The 22,355-nt window shown below is 38.9% G+C and overlaps 1 protein-coding gene across 2 annotated transcripts in view; it reads right to left on the reverse strand.

Moving 5' to 3' along the window:
• The window catches only part of LOC138410786 (anoctamin-1-like), a 44,721-nt gene that overhangs the window by 2,038 nt on the left and 20,328 nt on the right, over positions 1-22,355 (reverse strand). Inside the window, exons 8-24 of one of the 2 annotated variants that reach the window (XM_069527932.1) lie at positions 22,250-22,291; positions 21,240-21,304; positions 20,225-20,359; positions 19,022-19,182; positions 17,470-17,552; positions 15,231-15,242; positions 10,052-10,126; positions 9,280-9,348; positions 8,910-9,111; positions 7,589-7,700; positions 7,425-7,482; positions 6,505-6,605; positions 4,934-5,076; positions 4,507-4,659; positions 4,245-4,297; positions 1,549-1,733; positions 338-443 (exon numbers count right to left, since the gene is read on the reverse strand). In XM_069527932.1, the coding sequence (XP_069384033.1) occupies positions 338-443; positions 1,549-1,733; positions 4,245-4,297; positions 4,507-4,659; positions 4,934-5,076; positions 6,505-6,605; positions 7,425-7,482; positions 7,589-7,700; positions 8,910-9,111; positions 9,280-9,348; positions 10,052-10,126; positions 15,231-15,242; positions 17,470-17,552; positions 19,022-19,182; positions 20,225-20,359; positions 21,240-21,304; positions 22,250-22,291 (1,755 nt within the window). The remainder of the gene's footprint in view (positions 1-337; positions 444-1,548; positions 1,734-4,244; positions 4,298-4,506; positions 4,660-4,933; positions 5,077-6,504; positions 6,606-7,424; positions 7,483-7,588; positions 7,701-8,909; positions 9,112-9,279; positions 9,349-10,051; positions 10,127-15,230; positions 15,243-17,469; positions 17,553-19,021; positions 19,183-20,224; positions 20,360-21,239; positions 21,305-22,249; positions 22,292-22,355) is intronic. The other variant, XM_069527933.1, reaches the window with a different exon arrangement.

Raw genomic sequence — 22,355 nt, forward strand, 5'->3', positions numbered from 1 at the left:
GGATGGCGATATCAAGTCAGACTGGCAAGTGGTTTTTGCTGACTTGACAAAATTTGGTCATTTATGGAAAAATTCTGTCCAACTTCTATGTCAATATGGGGTTATGTTTCCTCCACTCTGTTCTGAAGTCTTCAATTCCTGCTGTAAGAGTTCACAGTTGATTCTGAGCTGAATGTGCTGTCAGATGGCACCCAACAGTGCCTGGACTGGTGATGGAGAATAACTGATCTGTCAGCGAATCCATCCAGATGGTCAAACTGGCCAGGGGACAGCTGCCTTGATTTAAACATATAATAAATACATACATCTCTATGACTTTCTGCATATGTCAACTTACCTGGAAAACAATGACAAAGGCCAGTCGCACTGCCAGTACTGCCCAGAACTCCTTGGAGATCTCATATGGAGTGGCTGACCAAGGAGGTTCTCTGTAGTCCTTATACCTTTAGTGAAGATCAATCAATCAACCAACCAACCAACCAATCAATCATTATATATTGTATAGCCCATATTCCCATATGACAATTTGTCTCAAAGGCCTAACATTGTGTCACATCCTCTGCCCTTAACCCTCAGTGAGAAAAAGGAAAAGTCAAAACAACCATAAAACAAAATTACCACAGTGCATTTGTATTCTTCAACCAACAGGTGCAGTTTCTATCTTCACTTTTTTCCCCTCAGATAATTATAAGATCCCCACAACCTTTACCTTTGACCACTGAAATATAATTAATTAATTATTTTTAATGTAGTCTTTAAATATCACATTCAAGAGGCAAAGGTATGTTTTCTGAGGCCACCCTGACCTTTCCCTTTGTTCTCTGATCATCAAAAACAAATCATTTAATCTATAACTCCAAGTGCATGTTTGTCCCAAATGTGAAAGGATTCCCTCAAGGCATCCCTGAGATATCACATTCACAAGGTAAAACATGTGACTTGACCTTTGACCGCCAAATTCTAAGATGTAATGAAATTCCGTCAAGGCCTTCTGGAGATATCACGTTCACAAGAATTGGACAGACAGACACAGATGGACAACCCCACTACATAACTCCTCTGCTGGCTGTTGCTGGCACGGAGGTATGAAAAAGTGTAGACACGTCAGAGAGAGGTGTATGTCAGGAGACAGGACTGCACTAGAGAGTGTAGCCGAACATCAACAAAATAACAATATTTACAATATTCATGAGAGAAGTCAGTGTCTAACATGAATGGAGAAGTGTATCAATGTTTAAATTATTTATACAAAACAAAAAGTGACAGCCACCAGCTGTGCCATTTTTCCATTCAAAGTTTTTTTTTACCATTAAAAGCTATTTTATTACCACCCCAGCAAGTTGTTGTGTTACCAGCATGTAACTCCCAACAACACCACAACTTTGGACAATGTGTTAATTACTGAGTTATATAAGTGTTGTTAGGTGTATTCCTGAGCGAGTTGCCTCCTCCCACTTCTAGACCTATCAGCATAGTCCTCTTACATTTCATGTCTCTTACATGTTTCATCAAGAAATTGACAACTGTGAAATGAAATGTATTTCCCACCTGCAAATCTCAACAGGGTAGCCAAGTTGCAATGGATCCATGGGTTCTTTGCCGTCCTGGAAGTGGCTGACATTAAAATGGGACAGCGTGTGGTTGACAAATCCATGCATGGAGCCATCTGGGCTGTACATGTACTGGTAGACCATCCGAGGTATGAAGTCTGAGGTGAAGGAGATGACAAACGCCTGGAATTGGAGTTGGGGATGGAGTGGTAGGGTGGGGGTTCAAAGGTCAGAGACACAAATGGGAGTTAGGCTAATGTGAAAATATATGTCATTTACCTTGTACAATCAAAACTGTGTGGAATGTGACAAAAGAAAATACTACGTCACAATTCAGGGGCTGAATCTTTTGGATTTTGAAGACCTTTTGGAGGCTTGGACAACTTGGACATGCCATTTTGAAGGCTCCTTCAAAAGTGGTTAACAAATGCATTATTTCATTCCTGGCCAACGAAGGATCCAATGAGTGTATCTTTCTTTGGCCAACCTATCCCAGGATTCATTGCACCCCAGTGACCAGGATTTTTGAGTATCAGGCTTTAACTCACGCGAATAGCTATTGGCACAAAGGTAAGAATAAATATATTTGTGCCGAGTAACAAGAAATAATTGATGAGAAAAATAAAATCAGACCAGATGTGGAACAGCAGTGCAAACCCCTGAAGTGGGCCATAGCATAGTGTTGAGTTGAAATTAAACAATCCACCGGACTACAGTGTTTGAGTTGAACTTGTTCTATCACTCATAAAGAGGCCACAGTATTTTTATGAAGGAGATAAGCTCCGTTCATTTTGTAATTTGGGCTTTTTAACTTTGCAGCTTTGATTGAGTCACAAGATGAATTGTAGAGGCAGACAGAGGTGTGGCTCTGTCAATGATCTCTGGTAATTTGGCAACATGGTGGCTGAGTAGTGTCCCCCTATACGTTCCTCATTCTTGTGTGCCCTGCTTATGTGACTGTTCCTCAACCCCGCCCTTATGAATCTATAGGTAACTGCTGTGCTATATGTAACTACGATCTTAGTTTCTTTATATCTGATGATATCATTTTCTTTTATTCTTGGCTGTGCAGCAGTGTTGATGGAACTTTACTGTGTCAGAATCAAATCCCATCAGTTTAGCTGTGTGGTCATCAGTGAATTGAACTGAAGTGAGCTATAGCTAAGATATTGTGTCCTGAAGCCCCGACATTCAAATTCCACTTGAAACATTGTCATTTGCATCGTGTTTTAAGAAGGAGTCACCAGTTTCTTCAATTATATTGGATTTGGCTGCAACACTGTTTACCCCTGCGATTCAAACACTTCATCAATCCCTCCACCGGCATAGTGCTGAGTAGTTAAATAGTGAATCAAATTTTTGGGGGGAATTATCCCTTGAAGTGCCTTAAGTGTCTCAAGAGCCTTGAGATAATGCTTGGTATGATTTGGCACTGTAACATGCTTTACAAATACAATTTAAATAATTAAATTAACGGATGTTAATTATGTAACAAAAATGTATTTTAATCATTTGCACTTGATGATTGGGTAAAAAGCTGCACCTACTTCCTATGAGAGAGCTGTGTCATTTCTTGGCTAATGTGTTTTACCTTGTTTAACCAGCACATGGCCCAAAGTGTCACAGAAAGACTAAGCGGAGGAGCTGAATGAAAAAGTAAGCTGAACAGTTAATAGTAATAGTAAGAAGTGTAATTAAAATGGAGCAGGACACCCTTTTTTTTCCTCAAGCATTTAAATTCTCTATTGGCTTTAAGCACTGTTGTGACGGAAATTGCAAAGAAAATGTCTCTACCTTGATTTGACCAAAAAATGACAACTCCCTTAAGTGAAAATAATTTGGATCACTGCAGGGGTGGCTACCTATCATAAGTCTTGTCTTTTCCATGTTAGCAGATGGGACATCACTACTCCAAATATCTTTTCCAAAAGATTAAATTTAGTTCTGATAAGTTACTTGTCATTGGCTTGTGATCGATCAGGTGTATTGGCAGGACATCAATATTACAGGTGTGCTCCATGACTAATACTGTGCAGATATTTCAGGCTATAAATGTATGGAGGTTTTTTCCTATCTTTATTCAAGAGCGTGGTCTTTCAGTGCTTGCACTCAGATATATTGTTGCGCCTACGGATTTCCTGCTCTCAAGCTTCAGCCCTTGTCAGCTCCCGGGCTGGTTTCTGTGCGCTCGTGAATCGTCTGCTCTCAGATTTCTCCCCTGCTCTTGGATTTTTTTGTGTTACAACCCTGTCAAAATTCCCCAACCAATAGGTGCCGTGTTGACCACTGGCCAACCAATGAAATGAAGGATATGATCCCTGTCTCGTTGCGGGTGCGTTGGCTTTACTTCAGAGTGTCCCGTGTGGATGGTTACTCTTTAACCGGGTTCATCCACTCCCAACCCCCACGAATTAATTATATGGACTTCCCCTTGCTTTCTCTTTGACTTCTTGGAATAAAAGGACAGGGGAAGTTCATATAATTAAGCCGTGGAGAGCAGGAAATCGTGGTGAGTAACAATATATCTGAGTCACAGTTTGAGCAGAAGCAGAGCAAACAGCGTTTCATGGCCCATTTTGTCTGTCCGTCCCTGCATCATTTTAAACCCAGAGTCCTGGAGTACAGAGCCAATATCTAGTCAGACTGCATACAGATATGCATTAGCACAAGTCAATACATTCATATGTTACTTACATTGATGATGACTGCCACTTTTGCCACTCCTCTAAGTATGTTGTACCATATACCTGTAGATATAACAACATGCATAGATTACTGAATTTCAGTGATAACAGTGAAAGGATATGTCCTCACAGCTTGTTGGTCTTAAAGAGCAAGTCCATAGGACAAAATAACTACATTTCCCCAGATCTCACTGTATTCCTTTAATATTACATATGTGACTGTGCATGTCATGCCTTTTTATAATATCAGCAGTATAATAAATGTAACCCACCAATGTCTTTGGCTCTTGCTGCCACTGGTCTCCGCAACTCTGTCACAAATTTTTTGGCATCAAGTCGTATTTCAATGATGTTGTTGAGCAGAGCAAAGAGCGGAGCCAACGGGAAGGATGCCACAAACAAGGTAACAAAACCAAACTGGATGACTGGACATAGAGGACGACAGATAAAAATATGAAGTTATCACCAACAGCTCTCAGCCATATACATATATATATATATATATATACTGTATATATATATGTGTGTGTTTTAATCCAGCCTGGTTTGGTTGGAAGCCCTAAACATTACATTATACACGGCAAAGTATTTGGTCACATTGGACTAATATTGTATGAAGGGGTTAACAGGATTGTTAACCTGAGGAAAACACTGAAAAATTAAATATTTTATGACTGTGTGTGTGTGTGTGATACTGACTCATTTCCATATATTCTGGTGTTAACCCTGCAAATGGTTCCAGAAAGTGGTCTGTTTCATATCTCATCAGCTTCTTCTTTCTCTCTTCTTCTTGAAAAGCACCTTGCTTTGACCGAATGTAGCGAATCAACTTCTTAAGCTTGCTGAGGAACATGCACATTTGCAAACACACACACACACACACACACACACACACACACACACACACACACACACACACAGACACACAGACACACACACACAGACACACAGACACACACACAAGCATGCAGACATATTCTTGATTGAGTGGTATGCAGCAATAATTACATGTACATTTCAGTTTTTGTCATGAGTGTGTAAGATTGAGGTGAAAAGGATCTATTGGCAGAAATTGAATATGAAATAATCTTCCATCTAATTCCGTCTATCCATCAGCAGTCTCCACCTGGATCTCACTCATCTTGACAGTTCGTGTCTGTAAACCTCTGACCCTGATCTTAACTTCTTTAAAAAGATTTAGGACAAGCAGAAGAAGACTGCAGTTTGGGTCGGCCACTTAAATCAGAGACTTGTCCCGAAGTTACTCCAGTGTTGTTTTTGCCTCAGCTCGTCTCAGGTTGTGTCCACTTTGGAGCAGGTTTTCTTTAGAACCTCTGTATTTGGCTGTCTTCATTCCTTTTTGACCAAGGTATTAACCAGATGATGAGGTTAACCAAACACTGTGTATGGAGTTTTGTTTAAAGGGTCTAATTTGTGTCTCTTCGGAGCAGATAATATTTTTCCCCAATGAGTTCTTTCAGTACCGTTCAATCTACAATCTAAGCTGTTCAATGTCTTTTACTACCCAACCACTCATCTGGAAGTTCTGACTGATGGAGATAGTCGTGGTTCCAGCAGGTTCTCCCATCCCAGCAGAGGACCTCTGCAGCTCTGTTAGAGAGACTAGTGAGTACTTTATCATTCCTAGTGAGAGTCCTGGTGAATCCAAAACCTTTGACATTAATATGGAGGCCATTTAGTTTCTGGAAACATTCGGAGCTTTAAAAATGATTTTATACCATAGTAATAGTATAGTAAGTAATTGCTCTACCTGCATGTATAGTGGAACTTCATGGGGTAGTGTGGTTGAGAAGTGATTAAAGATGCAGGTCTACATACAGTTATTTTCTCTTATCATTGAATTGCATAATTCTATTTGGAAAAGGGGGAAAGTATGTACTATATAATCCAACTTACTTTAATAATCTCTAAAATAAAGAAAATGATTCTTTATTATCATTTTCCTCATGCGTTTATGTCTTCATAATTATTGACAGGAAGCAACTGCTCTTGCACAAAGATAATAGTAATAATAAAGCAAAATAATAAAAAAGTGTGATTTATACAAAGAGCATGTTTTCTATTCTTGCAATGTTTCTGTTGTACTGTACGTTGGGACATATAAAAGTGTGAGTGAGTGAAGTTGCACAGAATTTAATTTCCATGATGGTCAAGAAGATAATTTATTTGGTGTTAATGCATTTCCTCGTTAAAAATATGCAGTGATTATCATGTTCAAGCTTCATGACGTGCAAGTTTTGCATACTTACGGTACTCCAATTTCAAAAAGGTTGTTCTGAATTAGCTGCTTTCCCAACATGGTGATACTCAGCTGGATACACAGCTCCATCAAACAGCCTCCATGAGCACACTGCAAAACATTCCATGTTCTGTGTTTACCAAAACCACAGAAACAGCTCTTGCATGGCTCTGTAGACGCACGTCACAAGACATACAGCAGCACTGTGTGTGTTGTTGCAGTAGTTACAGAAACAAGACCCACAAGCTGCTGCTGTCGTTTGGTTGTAAAGGAGTTAGGTAATAAAGGGTGTATAGTTATTAATGCCTAAACATACTACACTTTCTTTTTTATTTATTTCAAATGCACAATACAAAAAATGCAGTCTAGCATCAAGCTGGAGCATATTTTTTCACATTCACATGGAGGCGTTACGTCAAATTCTGTACAAACTCCAGATATGTTTAGGCTGATATGGTTTCCACAAAGGAGGTTTTTTTGGTTTAATCTGGCCCACCATGTTTTTAAGTGACAGCCAGAATCTTTAAGCAAAAAAAAAAATGTTTTTTATATGGTGATACCATATATAAGATATATATATATACATATTTGAAAATATGCAGTTTTTTAGCAGTATAATGAAAACAAATATTGACAAAATATACAAATAAAAAATCTGGAACAATTCCCTGACATAACTTCTGCTTCATACAATAAGAAGGGTGAAGTGAAGGATTCCAATGATTGATGTTTTTATTTGTGATAGTTTAATTTACTCAAGTGTTCCCCTTTAGTTACTGTATAATAGTAACTATATCAACTTTTTACCTGTACTTTATTTCCAGAGCAATATACTGTCAACACAACATGGGTGTTTACTTCAACTCTAATCCTTGTGTCTGATTAGGAAGTATTTAGTTTGCATTTAATTTGCAAATGTGTAAACCTTACCTCTTCCATTCTGTAGGACTCAAACACATACAGGTAGCTGCCTGGTCTGCCTACCAGTCTGGAGGAGAGTTATTTAAATATGATACATTTCGTCAATATAATGCATTTTACTATTCATAGAATAAATATTACTACTCATGTGAGTACATAACAATGTTACTAACCTTCCCCTGAAGAAAGCAATATAGATGATGGGGGTGAAAGCATTGAAAAACTTCAGGATGAAGGTCTTGAAGATGAGTCGTTCCTCAAAACTCTTGTCTGTTTTAGGAACCTCTAAAAGTGAACATTAGATTGTTTCATTTTAACTTAAAATGACAAATAGACCAAAAGTACTTCTGAGCACAGGCCCTCCACCATTCAGTCAAACAGATCACACACCGTCACCTCTCTCACGAAACGTTCAGGTAAGTGAAGCTGCCTGCAGAAGCCGTTACAGACAAGTGAGATTTTGTTTGATTTTTTTCGGCCAATTAAGATCTTTGTTGCTATGTAGCTTGAATGTTATGTCTCCCTTGTAAGTCGCTTTGGATAAAAGCGTCTGCTAAACGACTAAATAAAAAAAATAAACACAGCACAAATTAAAGTCACCCAATCTGCAAAGAGATGTTCATATGAAAAAACTAAACAAAAGAAAGGAACAGGACAGTAAATGCAGCTGAAAACAAGCCCCCCCATCCATATTTGCAATGACGGAATGGGGGCTTGACTCATCTCCATGACAACCGCTGTGCATCGGGTACGAGTGTAATGGTTATTAGCCATTTCTCTGGTAAAGACCTTGAATGTGTCCAATAACATGTAATATTTAGCTCCTCCCATAACAAATAGTTCACCTTGACTCCCTTGTTTAAAGGTGGCAGCATGTGAGAGGTACAGACTGATCACAGAGAGAAAAAGCACATGCAGGAAAGACAAAGACTTTGGAAGGAGCCTGTGTGCCAGGGCAGCTGAGCAGTAAACGCAGCAATAAAGATCAGTGATCAAAGCCCTGTGTCCTGTGCTGAGAAAACCCACAGCAGTCACAAGCAAGTGTTACACTACGCTTGTCTGAAACATCTCTGCCATCATAGATTAACACCTTTGCACTTAGAAAACGTTGAAACGCCAAGTTTTGGTGTAAAAAAAATATGGTCTTGAAATGATGCCTCTAGATTGATTGACTCATTGATTGAATCTAAAGAACATCCATTCACCGAAAAGCTTTTCATGAATTAAAAAATATTTAAATGCATCACATCAAATGTCGACTGATGTACCTAATGTACACAATGTACACATCTAAGAGACACAAACCTACAATGGCAGAACAACAATAATCTTTTTTTTTGTGCAACGTAGTAACAAACAAAGAATTATGTCACACCTATATCAATGCAAGCCATGATCATGTTTTCAAAATACACTTGCAAAACAGTTGAAAGGTCCAATTGTGATGACATGGGGCCTGTTTTTACAGCTATGCCAGTTTTTTACTTAACTTACCTAACACAGTGAGCCATCGTGCCACAGCACCGTACACCTCATCCAGTATGAGGATGACCACCAGGTTGATGATGGCTGCGGTGGTTTTAACCGTCAGCTGTACATGGTTCCGTGTGGTGGGATTGGAACTCATGTGGAGAGCGGCTTTGGTGGAGATCCGGTAGAGGATTACACCAAACACAATGGCAAATGTAACACCAATCTGACAAGGCAAAGGTGTGCAGAATTAAACACAGGATACGTGGACCTTGAGAGAAAAGGAATAATCATTCATCAGTGATTTACAACATACGTGTGAGGGTGAGGGTGGGCCTGGTGTCAACACCACACTCACCATCACCAGCACAGTACGTCAAGACGTTTTCCTCACCATCAACAACATCATGACAATATTAGTCATGTAGGCAGGAAGGCGGTCTCGAAAGGTGAGCTTTTCCACCTGAAGTAGATACACAAAGATGTTCAATAAAGCTGCAACATCCAGATTTAGTGAAGCGTGTTGTAAATACAGATATTCCAACCATTGAGAGGATGTTGAAAATGATCTATTGTCTTTTGTGAGACGTTTAAACAAAGCTAGGATGATCACAACAGAAACAGCTCGGCTGATTTTTCACCATAGAACTGAAGAAAAGGAGTAATACAGTCTGAACCTTAAGTTTGAAGGTCAAAAAGGCACTTAAGGATATGACATTTTATATTTGACTAACTTCACGAGTAGAAGGTGATACTTTTTTGGTTACAATCAATGTTACACCAAAACCATACAGATTTATGAAAAGACTAAGAACAACCCTTTTTAACCCTGCATCTGGTGGACTGACCTTTTTTCTGTTGAGTGGATTTGGTACTGCATCTTTAAATAGATCTTTGAAAAAATCTCTGTAACCATGCGTTTAAAACACAAATTGCAAAGCACAAACCACTGTTGGAGGTTTGGGTGCATTTTTAAAGATACTTCAATTGAGTCATTATCTATTCCAGTTCAGCTTTCAAACATATGTAAAGTGCAAATACAAGTCAATAAGATACAACCAAGTAACCTGGCATGTAAAGCGTATTGCAAATAATGTATGTGATGTAATGTGAATTAACACATATAACTTTAGAGATACAAATATGCAGAGCCTATATATTATTACCTTGTGCTGTGATTTCTGATCTTTGCTCATAGACTTCTGCATCACACTGAATTCATATTCAGCCCTGGGGTGGTCCTGTAACAGTGACACAAAGAGAAATGAAAGTGAAACACATAGAAAGGCTGTTGAATCGAAGCAGAATGACCAGATGTATGTGTATTGTACAGGTGGGGAGTTTGATCAGCTTAGTGTCATATAAGCGCTAAAAACTAGTGGGTATTAAAGGTGCAGTGTGTAAGATTTAGGTGAAAGGGAACTATTGTCAGAAATTTAATGTAGAATAATCCTCATGATGTTTTCACTAGTTGGTTTCATCTAAATTGTATGAATTGTAGTTTTCTTTACCCCAGAAAAGGCCCTTTATATTTAAATACTTTATATTTACATCGAGGGGACCCTCTCTACGGAGGCTGCCATGTTTTCTACATTAGTCCAGACTGGACAAACTAAACACCTTTTGAGTTTTTATGAAAATTAAAAGCTACCACAGTTTCTTTTTCATGTTTGGAAGGAGAGGGTGAGGTGAGGGGTGTTCAGCTGCAACTTCAACACTAGATATCACAAAATTCTACACACTGTACCTTTAAATATTTCAATGCTGTGTGAGCATTTTCAAGGGGTCTAGTTTTAAGGAATGTTTTGGTTTTTTTCTCAAAAATGTACTGGTGTGATCAGTAGGTCCTACTGACAGTCCCTTTGCTTTGTTTGTACTTGCCTTATATGGAAAGAGCACATTTGTAGGAGGCTAATTCGTTTAACATCTCACAAATGAAGTTGTCTGTATTCATTGGAATCGTTATTCTTATTTTACACAAACACATATTGCCTTGGTATGAAAGTGATGATGATAAAGTGGGGCACATGTATATTTGTCATGTTGTTAATGAGGTGTCATTATTTCCTTAGAAACAGCAACAGGAAGGATCCTAAGGTATTGATCCAAACCTAATCATATGTCATTTATTTGTACACCAGGTGATTATGGTACTTGGAGTGCATGTGGAGGACTTGGCTAGATCCTGCTTAACAATGTTGTTTGGAAAACAAGAAGGTAATGCTGGGCACATTTCCTACACATGCTGCATATTCTGCAAAATGAATATTTACATTGTCTGTCTGAATACAGAGATTATTTCTGATATCTTTGGGGAGTTCACCTCTCATCAGTGACTGTTGACACTCATTCATGTACTGTGATGAGTTAACATTTATCAGTTCTAAAAATACACAGGGACAGGGTGTCTGAATGTAAGAGCATGCACATAGTGTTTTTCCCTCAGCGCTTTCTTCTTTGGCTGATTGGAATAGTTGAGTGATTAGCAGTGTTAAGCAAGTTGCAGAAAATCTGCAGTTGGTTACAGTTACTTCACCAAAACCCCCCCTTAACCTTTCACCCCCACAAACCAACAACTTCTCTTTCCCCTCCACCCCCGCACACCCAGATAACACGTCTCAACCCCCACATCACCCAACAACCCTTCATACCCCTGCAGTGGCAGCTATTTTCACCAACAGCTTCAGGGACGCAGAGCAGGGAGACACATGTAGAGTCCAGTTATACTCACCACTTGAACAAGTGTTTTAATATCAAACAGTTTCAAAAGGAACGTTAAAGTGAAAGACTGTAAGACAGTGAAGTGAACACTGATGTAGAGGAAAAGCTTGAAGTGAAAGCACTGTGATAGAGTGCACGTTATACCATTATAAAGGTTGATGGTAATTGAAGAAGCAGCAGTTTATGGAGCCTGGGAGAGGGATTCTCTTACCCTGGAAAATGATAGTTAATTAACATATGTTAAATATGTGGGTAAAAAATAACATTAATCAGTGAAATGTCTTTTTCTTTTTATGGCAGTAAGAATGTGTTGATTTCACATTTCCCACTGGCACTGCAGTTTGTGTGCTGTTGTACTGGACAGATATACGCACATACATGTATATAAAAGCAAATGTCTAAAATGTATAGCTTTTTGTGATTTTATTTAAGAGGCAGAAACAGTAATTAAAAAACCCTGCAACACATGTTAATACTTTGTTAAATGCATTACAATTTTCATGAAGTTAAAAAGCTGAAAAAAAGATTGTAGTACGTGCAAAATATATTAATATTTGAAGAAAACTTGTTAGGGTCCGTTTGAGTTTAGAATATATATACAGCTGCATTATTAAATGATCCTATTTACTGTATGTTGCCTGTCCCCTGCTGTAGTATGTGGTGTAGTTGAATCTTTCCCAGGCTCCAGTCTGTGTGGCTGGGTGAGAGAGAGAGAGAGAGAGAGAGAGAGAAGCAGCAGCAATCAAGAGAGCAAAGTGACTCAGATATGAAACAATCACAAAGCTCCTTGTTCCCAGGATGATCTCACACAGCTGGATTGGGATCGGGTGTATTGTAGAAAAACATGAGCTCACAATGTGTTGGAAGGATGGTGACTGCCATATGCATCACACCTTTGTGTTCGGTGTGTACACATTGTTTAATAGTGAGTTCCCTGAGCTTTTAGAGTTTGTCAATGGAAAACAGCATTTAACATAATGTTTAAAGCCATGTGTATTTTTTTATTTGATTTAAATCTTGCTATAATAAGATTACAGTCAAGGAGGCCATTGCCTGTTACAAAAGACAAATCTGCTATGTCTGTTCACCTCTCACATACACACGTGTACACATGGTTTTCTAGACTGACCTGAGCACGATGCACTATGGTACAGATGGGGCAATAAGGTTAGAGAAGTTTCTGATCATTTAACTGATTCCTGATTGTAAATTGTGATGGAGAAAATGATTTGCTGTTGGACAACAGAATTACCACCAAGCCTCACTGTCTACACCAGCTACTGACAGGAGACATGGCTTTGCTGCCAACAGCAGAAACACTGACGGCATTACCCACAACACAGAGGAGCTCAGCTATAGTTTTCTGCCAGAGCTCCACTCCTCTGTGGTTGGCTCAGTCTGCACTTGTCAAAGCTCCTATCTTCTTATGTCAAGAATTAATCACCAAGCTCGGTGGGGTTCCCCCCCCATTTTAACAAAGAGAAAATAAACCATACATCAGTCTTCTTCCCCACACATATTAGTTAAGACCCACCCTCCTTACAAGAGCAACCAATCAAAACTGAGTGATCACCGTGATCACAACATGAAGCACTTAATGAATCATCTGGACCCCTCAGGTCATCTGGAACAGGTCTGCTCTCTGTCTGCAGAGTCGAAACTAAACAGAGAAAAGCAGCATTCAGTTTTTTGTACTCCTGCTATGACCACCGTGTTTCCCATGTGTTCCTGTGTTCTTCCTGTGTCTCCCTTTGCCCCCTCCTACCCTGTGTGTTCTATGTGTGTGTGTTGAGGACACATCTGTATTCCATCCGCTTATCAACCCAGTAATACAAATACAGTGCTCCTGATACTCCTTGCCAGATCGTTTGACCAGTTTAGTTGGTGTAAGTTCTCTCGGTCGCTTTGTTTTTAACCGCACGTTTCTCTATAGTGTCTATTGCTACAAGTAAAAAAAAATAAAGTAATGTTCTCTCTCTCTTGTGCTCAGGAATTCTTTGTTAGAATCACCTGCAATACCACCCATGCCTGCTGTAGCCTCCACTCCAGCCAAATTCCAGTCTTCTCCATTCTCCCTGCGCTCGTCTGCCTGCCTGTCCTGTACTTCAACCACCATCATACCCCCTGATTAGAATTATTAAAGCCATTTACATTTTCCACTGCTGTGTCTGTGTCGGCTTCTGGGTCCACTTAAACAATAACCACAACACTCTTAGTTCTTATCCATAAATGCTTAAGAATTTCCAGTTTAACTCTGCTGTCTATTAAATCTTCAATTCTTACACTGCACGTTACTTGCTCCCTTTTATTTCTTATTTTATTCATTCATTTTTATTCCCTATGTCACTCTTCTTTGTCTTTTATTGTGGTGTCTTATTTTGCTTCCACAATTTTGTCACAATGCCTCTTTTATTTTATTTAAAGTACTGACTAGTACTGTTGGATGAGCAGACAGCTGATCATGTACATATTTATCCTTTCAGTGTTAATGAGTAGGAGTGAAACTGATGTTAGAGCCGGAGCACTGTTTTATAACAGAACCATGTGTACACGTGTGTGTGTGTGTGTGTGTGAAAGAATACAGATGCATGTTTCTGTCTTTTCTGGAAGGAGTTCACTTGCAGAAACATTGAGATCACTGAGAACGGAGTTTCAGTTGCAGTACGTTAAGCTCTCTCGTCCACTGCAGTGCTCCTGTAAGAATACAGACACTAATTGTTGCTTTTTGAATCATGCTTTTAAAACAACTTAAAGTTGTTGCCACTAAAATCAGCCAGCGCTTCCAGGCACATGGAGATGACCTCTGTGTCCTGGTCAGGAAGAAGATATGTGATGGGAGGAATAATTCTGTGAGCACATATTCTGCAAATGATTTTTCCAAAAACTTGAAACAACACACAGCTGCTCGAGACAGTAGCCAAGTGTTCAATTACACTTGGACCTTTGGCACTATGCATTCAAAAGGGTGATACTGTATCTCCTGCACGGTTCTTTGACACTGAGGTAAACCAACTGAAATCAAACCAGAGACTCTACACTTCAGCAGCTATTATTTCATCTCAAACTGAATGTAGTGAAGCCTGGAATCTGAAGAACAAAAATGCACAACTGTCCAAATATTTATGGACTGTGCTGGTGATTTCTATCTCGTATACACACAGAGAGTTTTTATGTGGAATGTGCACTTAGGTGTATACATGGAAGGAAACATGGTCAATTACTTTTCATACCAAATGACCTCGATAGGTCAGGTTTGTGTGCTCTTTGTGTCCTTGTTCATTCTCCTGAGAAATACGTGAAACAAGTTTTTTCAGACTGGTTTCCTGAGCTTTGAATCACGATCACTTGTACCTGTTTTGCAGGCATTAGGTGTGACCATTTGTTTAGTGTAATTGTGAAATTGTAATAAATCTAAAGCAAGAAAATCTAGTGAAATACCGAAGGAAGAAAACCACAGTCACCGCAGCCACAGAGTGTTGTAGACACAGACTACATTTGCAAATATTATTTACAGTGAAACTGCAGCAGTCGTCTTTGTGATTTGTTATGTTAGAGATTGGCAGCAGCAGCAGCAGAAAGGACAGAAACAGAGAACTTAATCTAAAAACAGGAATGTATCCAAACCTTGAGAGCTTCCTGTGAAAAGAGGAACCCAGAGAGACAGAGGGGGGGGGGGGGGATCAGGGGATGTCAGAGTTAGTATGAACAAGTCAGATTATACCATTGCAAGTAACACGGCATGTTTTGAATGTGTTGCAGAGGCCTTGAATGCTCTGGTGATGTTGTTTGGGGAAGTCAAGCTTTAACTAAAAGAGCACAACACTGAAGTGCTGCCATTGTCATGTCCTTCTGTTCCTCAAAACACTTTGCTGTGACGATGTTACCGTGTTCCTACATCTCAGCAACATGCCCTGTACAGTAAGTATGACCTCATCCATTTGACCACAGTGACGTGTGCTGACATTTCAGAAATGACCAACCAAACATTTGTAACACTGCAAACTATCACAATTCCAACACAGTTAATGATAAAAGACAAGGACATCATACATAACTGTCAGTATTGTATTAAACAAACAATGACAACCAACTCTACATTTTATCTGTGAAGTTCTGTTTATGTCGGGACCACTCATGGTGTATATTTCTATTGTGGATTGCTGCACATTTTGTGTCATGAAATAGCAAATACAACATGATAAGTTTGTACTATTAATATTTAGCATGTATAAAAAAATAGTTTGCAGCCTCCAGGGACAAGACACATAGAAAATGTGCTCTGAAAAACATTACAACAAAAGAGGAGGAAAATCACCAACACTCACGACTCACAAATAGTATAATTGTGAAAAATATTGTATAAAGATACACATGTAATGTGTGTATTTCATGTTATTTTTTTAAAAAGGAATGTGCACATTAATAAAGATGCACACTTAGGTCCATCATGTAAATAAAATGCAGGTGGATGTTAAAAACATACAATGACTTACACTATTATAGTCACGTGTGTATGCATGTACAAAAGCACATAGCACACGAAAGGCACAAAAGTAAAAATTATAAGTAAAACAACATAAATACATGAGTGTAACAAGAAAGGCACATAAACAATAGAGCAAAACACACATTATTTAGTAAAATGAGTAGTAAAACAATGACCACGCACTACTGCAGATGATAACATATGTCCAATAACAACTGTTTTAAAGAATGAAGAGGGAAATAATAGATGTTACTCAGTTCTTTGGGTATTGTTGTTTCAGTTAAGTGCTCGATGGTAAGAAAATTACTGCAATAATCTGCACTTGAAATAATTAGAGAAAAACCAAAACACATACAAAAGTGCAAAAGTGGACATTCATGGAAATTTACTCCGACAAATACAACCAGTGGTTTGTTTGTGGATGAGGGGGGATGCCAGTCACCTTAATCCCTCAAAAAACATCCCCATAACGACCCGTTCATTTCCAATCCCATTCCATCCACTATAAGGGCTTAATTGACAAGAGCAGGATGACAGCACCGTTTGAATCCTTGAATCCTTCCTCTCTCTCCGACACAAACACAATGACACAGTCACAGTGAGATTGTGAGGCAGGCGACAGGATTCAACATAAACCTAAACGCTCACACAACAATTATAATGCCTGCTCACTGGGGGAACTGTTGGATCTCTTGATAATTTTGAATGTCTTGACCTCCTATGGGAAATGCCTTGAGAAAATGTATATTAAACAAAATTGAATTGAATATATCAATTAAATGAAACTGCTGTGTTCTCTGTCCATGTTCATTATTCATTGAAATGTTTGTGACAGGGACTTTGGGACTATTGGGACTATCCCGCTTGGTAAACAAACAAAGTGCCTGAAAAGCAACTTCAAAATCAATGATAATGTTGCTCCATAAAAGCTGATACGTCAAGAAGCATCTGTTGGCTAACAGGTTCACTGCATCAACTGAAAATCTTTGAATGTAAATGTTGTGTTCGCTTGTTGCTTCTGCTTCCACACGTCCACACATATTGCAGCAGTATATTTTTTCTGTTTGCGTATTTGTTACACTTTGTAACACTTTGGATTTGGAGTCTCTTTCCGTTTCCTTGGTTTTGATCTTTTGTGTTTTAGTCCATAGGGTCCACCATACACATTCAGGAAATCATATCGCACATGTGATTAACACAAGTAAGACTATTGAGTACTGTCAACTTACATTTAAAATATATATTATAATGTATTCACTTATCAGAACCAGGAATTTCCTTTCCTTTAATAGGAATATATATATATACTATATACTCTATGTTAACTCTAGTTAATGTAGCTTACCTCTACCTGTCTATGATTTCAGCACCACTCACCTCCTCATCTTCAAACCCTGTCAGGTCCCATTCGTGGTTCAGTCTCATCTGCAGCCTCTTCCAGTGCTCCATGAACATGGCAGCTTTGAAGCAGAGACAAAGATCAGGCTCAGGTAATATGGGGGGGGGGACTGGTTGGGTGAAGTTAATGTCATCTATCAGCTTCACTGAAATGGGTTGATTAATACACTAGGTAAGGAACATGATGATACTCAGGTCGCTGATAGAAAGTGACAGATTGCTAACTTATATGCTGTAGGTAAAGTGAATGGAAAGACTGCTGCAGGGTAACAAGATGACCAAGATAACTAGGTAAGTTAACAAGAAAGTCACAAGTGAATCAGTGTGACACCTCTTCCTTACAGACAGCAAACAGAGTATGTAGTGCCATATACTGTGAGCAGTCGAGTGTGAAGGGGGAATGTGAGAGGATTTCTGTGCCACTTGTAGCAACTCTGTAAATCAGTACATCTTCATAATTTCCTCACATGCTTAAACAATGAGACATAGTGACTAAATGTCAGCTTTGGTGTGTTATTGTTGGAATACTCTCAAGAGTTATCCTGCAGTCTAGCAATCACCGAGATATTAATCCAGGTCCAACTCACAGACTTAGATCTAAAACATGATACAAAGTATCTGAAACGTTCGCAGAAGTAGTGTGAGGGCTGCTGTTTATTTGAAACACGTGGCTCAGCTTGTTTACTGAAAGTCTTCACTGGGAAACAGTGAAACAATTTGTCATTTGCTGGTTTGCTCTTTAACTTAGAGAGCGACGTTAGAAACACACATTGGACAACGCAGGAAAGTATTTTGCAAAACAAATCCAAGTTCATCAGTTATTGTCACATATTTGAAATTATGTAAAAATTCACGTTTTGTCAGTTTTACAAACTAACTCTATCAGACATCAACGTTTTCAGAGCAGGTTCAGACTTGAAAACTGAAAATGATCTGGATAATTCTGCAGCTAGTGCAGAGACCAATCATTTATTTTTTCTCTTTGTAATTGAAGCTGTGAAAAGAAGTGAGAGGATCCCTTCACCATTCTCACTGCTTAGTGACTCCAATTTGTTTCACAAATGTCTCAAAAAATAGAAGAATAAAACCTTCCAGACTTCGTGTGCAAGATGTAAAAGTGCACACTAAGTCCAACTACATGTTAAAAATGTTTTTTTTTTAAACATGGATTTGTTACATATTGTAGGTAGCCTCAAATTTCATTGTTGGTGAAAATCAAACACCATTTTAAAAACAGTGTTTCAATATATGTTTTATTAGGCTGCAGCCATTGTGGAGTTTATTTATTTCATACAGTTTATATCTGTGTTACTTGCCTTTAGTAATTATTTTCAATGTAACATTTGAAAACACAGTTATATGCAGTGTTTAAACTTTCTATACACAATCTATAAAGTGCCCATTGGAATTTAAAGGTGTATACTATTCTAATGAGTCGGTTCAACTGCAAATGTGTGTAGCTAGTTAGACCTCATAAGGTGGACACTGGTTATATTAGCATATTTTTGAGTGAATTGTTTGTGTTCCTCACCCCACAGAGCCATGAATATAGAGAAGAAAACAGTGGCAGGGTTGTCAAACAGGTGGCTGGCCCGAGCTGTTCCACAGGCTGTGCTCAGTTTCCAGTAGCTGCACACTCTGTCACACAGAGGACACATGGTGATGTTGTTCTTTGGATGGCAGATCTCCATGCTGGAAAACAAGATACAGACACACACCTGTTTTACTACCCCCAAGGAGGAGGCTTGCATTTAAAAGCTCCCAACCCAAACCTATTCCATACCCCTAACCTAAACCAAATGCTAACCAGAACCTGACAAATCTTAACCCTAAAAATGTGGTCTATATATATATATATATATATATATATATATATATATATATATATATAATATGTGTGTGTGGTGTGTGTATATACAGTATATATATCCACACACACACATTTATATACACACAAATCATGTAAAACCTTTCTAATCTCTTTGCTCTCTTTCAGATCTGAACATTTTTTATTTATATCACCTGCAGTTCCCCCTGAGGTGTTAATTTCCACAGAATGAGTTCCATTAGACAGACAGCTTCCTGACTGCTTTGGGGTTCTGCTTTGTCTTACTGTGTGGTTAAGTGCTGTGAGACACTCTGATCCTAACACTTCTGCTAAGCGTGTGTGGTGGGTGTCTGCAGCAGGTGAAAATATGTACCGGCAGTGTGTGTCATAATATCCTGTGGATGATGAGAAGCAGAGGAAGGAGAGGAGGCCCCTCTATTTTCTCAACTCATTTATCAATGTGCTTCCTTTGTCTCCCCCTTTGTATTTCTGATTTTCATTTTTTCATCCACGTTGATTTCATTTTCTCTTAATGACGAACAAAAGAAGTCAATGTTGTAAACTTTAAGAATATCAAGTCACTTAAAACAGTTTTGATTCTAACAATGTACAGTATAGAATGTTGTTCCTTTATGATAATAAAACAATTTACAAGTTGTAGAACCACTCTAGTGATGTCACCACATTCCATATTCGATTTCTCTGCAGGTCTGATGATTTTTAAGAACATATTGTGTCAACCATAAGATTTAGGCCCAAAACAGTTTCCTGCACATTAAGCAAAAGCAACACGTATTCAGTTTGCTGTGACAATTCAACACACTGACCATCATGCTCTCTTCATTCCTGTGCTTGTTGAACAAAGTTTGTGTGTGTGTGTTTGTGCATGTAAGTGTGCATGGTTACCTTGGTATGTTGTCATCAACTGTGGCACATCCATAGAGAAAGACAATGACCCCAACTAGAGAGGCAGGAATCAGCATCTGGGTATACAGGCCTAACCAGGCAAAGTACAGACCAATCTTCTCGCCAAAGTACTTTCTACTCACACACACACACACACACACACACACACACACACACATACAGAGAGAGAGAGAGAGAGAGAGAGAGGTAAAGGTATTCATTTGTCCGGACAAAAAGAGCTGTGCAGTAAAGCAGGAAGGGATGATCAGTGGTGTTATTTCAGGTGCTGGTGAGATAAGTGATACAATCCAGGTAGAGGAAGAAATGACATATTAAGAAGACTTAGCATGAATAAATATAAAGATAAATAAGAATTAGGCATATGATAAAAGTCAGTCAGGTTGCCTGCATTACATTCATGAACATTTGCCATTTTTAGGCCTTCCTGCCCCTCTCAATGCTATTCTGTACTATTGTGGGTAAGTTATGCACAATCTTACTGTATTATAACTTAAAGGGGTTTTGCGTATGTATAAACTTACTGGCACAGTCTGCATTATGACAAACTCAGGTCTCAGTGTATTAAACATAAGCTTTAACAGCTGAGTTACAGGGGACATACTTAAGCTCCCATTTCCTTGTAAAGATTCTGGTACTTGTCATGTTTAGGAGGTGAGAAAGCATAAAAACTAACCAGTAGACAATGGGTGGGTTTTATGTTGTCCTCATCACTGCCTGAATTATTGTCTTCCTTTGTCTGTATCTGTCACACATACACCCACTCTTTTATCCTCATCACAAACTATACAAGCCAGGCCATTAATAAAGAAGACAGAGCAGTTATGAACATCGTGTTATTAACCAGCCCTCGAGGCAACACTAGAAGAGGTTAAAACTGTTGGATACAAGATGACATTCGTTGTATGTTGTTCAGTCAAAGACGACATCTGCTGTGAATAAAAGCCTTAAAAGGATGATTGCCAATAATCATGAACCTACAGAAATAGGTACTTACCGCACAAGTCCGATAGGCTGATACTTGTAGAAGACACCGTAGTTTGCCCACTCCTCATACAAAAGCTGAAGAAGACAATCAGACATTTATTTACACATTTATTGTACTCGTTGTATCACACTTTTAGCCTTTCTATTAACATAACTGTTATCATTACAAAAGTTTGTTAGCCTTCTTCTTTGTATTGCCTGGCAGTTTAATCTGAGTCAAAACTACGATGACTGATATTTTGGCCACTTGGGGCAGTGTAAACAAGCATTGATTTATAGCCCCCCTTTTTATCATTATTATGAATTATTAATTTGTCAAATGTATTCACCGACAGTCAATCAAATAGTACAACAACATTTCAATTGGACTATTTTTTTCTTGCTACTAGTCAAAAGTTCCTTCAGCTTTTAGCTCTGTTTTTGGTCTCCTCCTGCGGCTCTTTAGCTGCTGAATGCAGATGGGAGGGTAGTGTTCAGTTGCTTTATGAAGTTTTTAACAGCTTCAACCAAAGTTTAATGATGGGAACAGTAAAAATGAGAATTGGTCCGACAAATAAATGCACAGAGCAGGCAGCTGACGGATCAGCTAAAACCCTGTCAGGCTCCATACAGGTGACGAGAGCTGCATATTCAGGTGCTTATTCTCTGTAGGTTCATGACTATGAGCAACTCTTTTACATTTATGGTCTGGCGCAGGGCGTGTCCATGGATCTCCAGATCTTTGAGCAACTTGATGGCGGATGTTGCAATGAAACCCCTGCAGCCAACCTCCACAGGGCAACTATTACATTCCAGCCACGTTGCCTCAAAAGACAAGACTTTTCCTCTGATTTGCTTCATCAACAGTATCCAGGGTACTGTCAATTCTAGAGAGAGGACTACGGACAGGGGGTTGGACCAGAGTATCAGGTCTGGTCATAGGGCGGTAGTGCATTTTGCTCTAAATGTGAACATGTGTGAACCTGTCTGAATATTACCCATGAACATCAGTCTGTATAAAGTGAGAAAAAACTCTCTTACCTTTCTGTCATTGGACTCTGCACTCTCCTGATTTATTTCCCCCTGTAAGTGGAAAGTACAGAATCATAATGCATTCACCTGAGTTTTTTTTAACTCTATTTCATTT

This window comes from Paralichthys olivaceus, chromosome 7 (genome assembly GCF_024713975.1).
Source record: "Paralichthys olivaceus isolate ysfri-2021 chromosome 7, ASM2471397v2, whole genome shotgun sequence".
NCBI lineage: Eukaryota > Metazoa > Chordata > Actinopteri > Pleuronectiformes > Paralichthyidae > Paralichthys > Paralichthys olivaceus.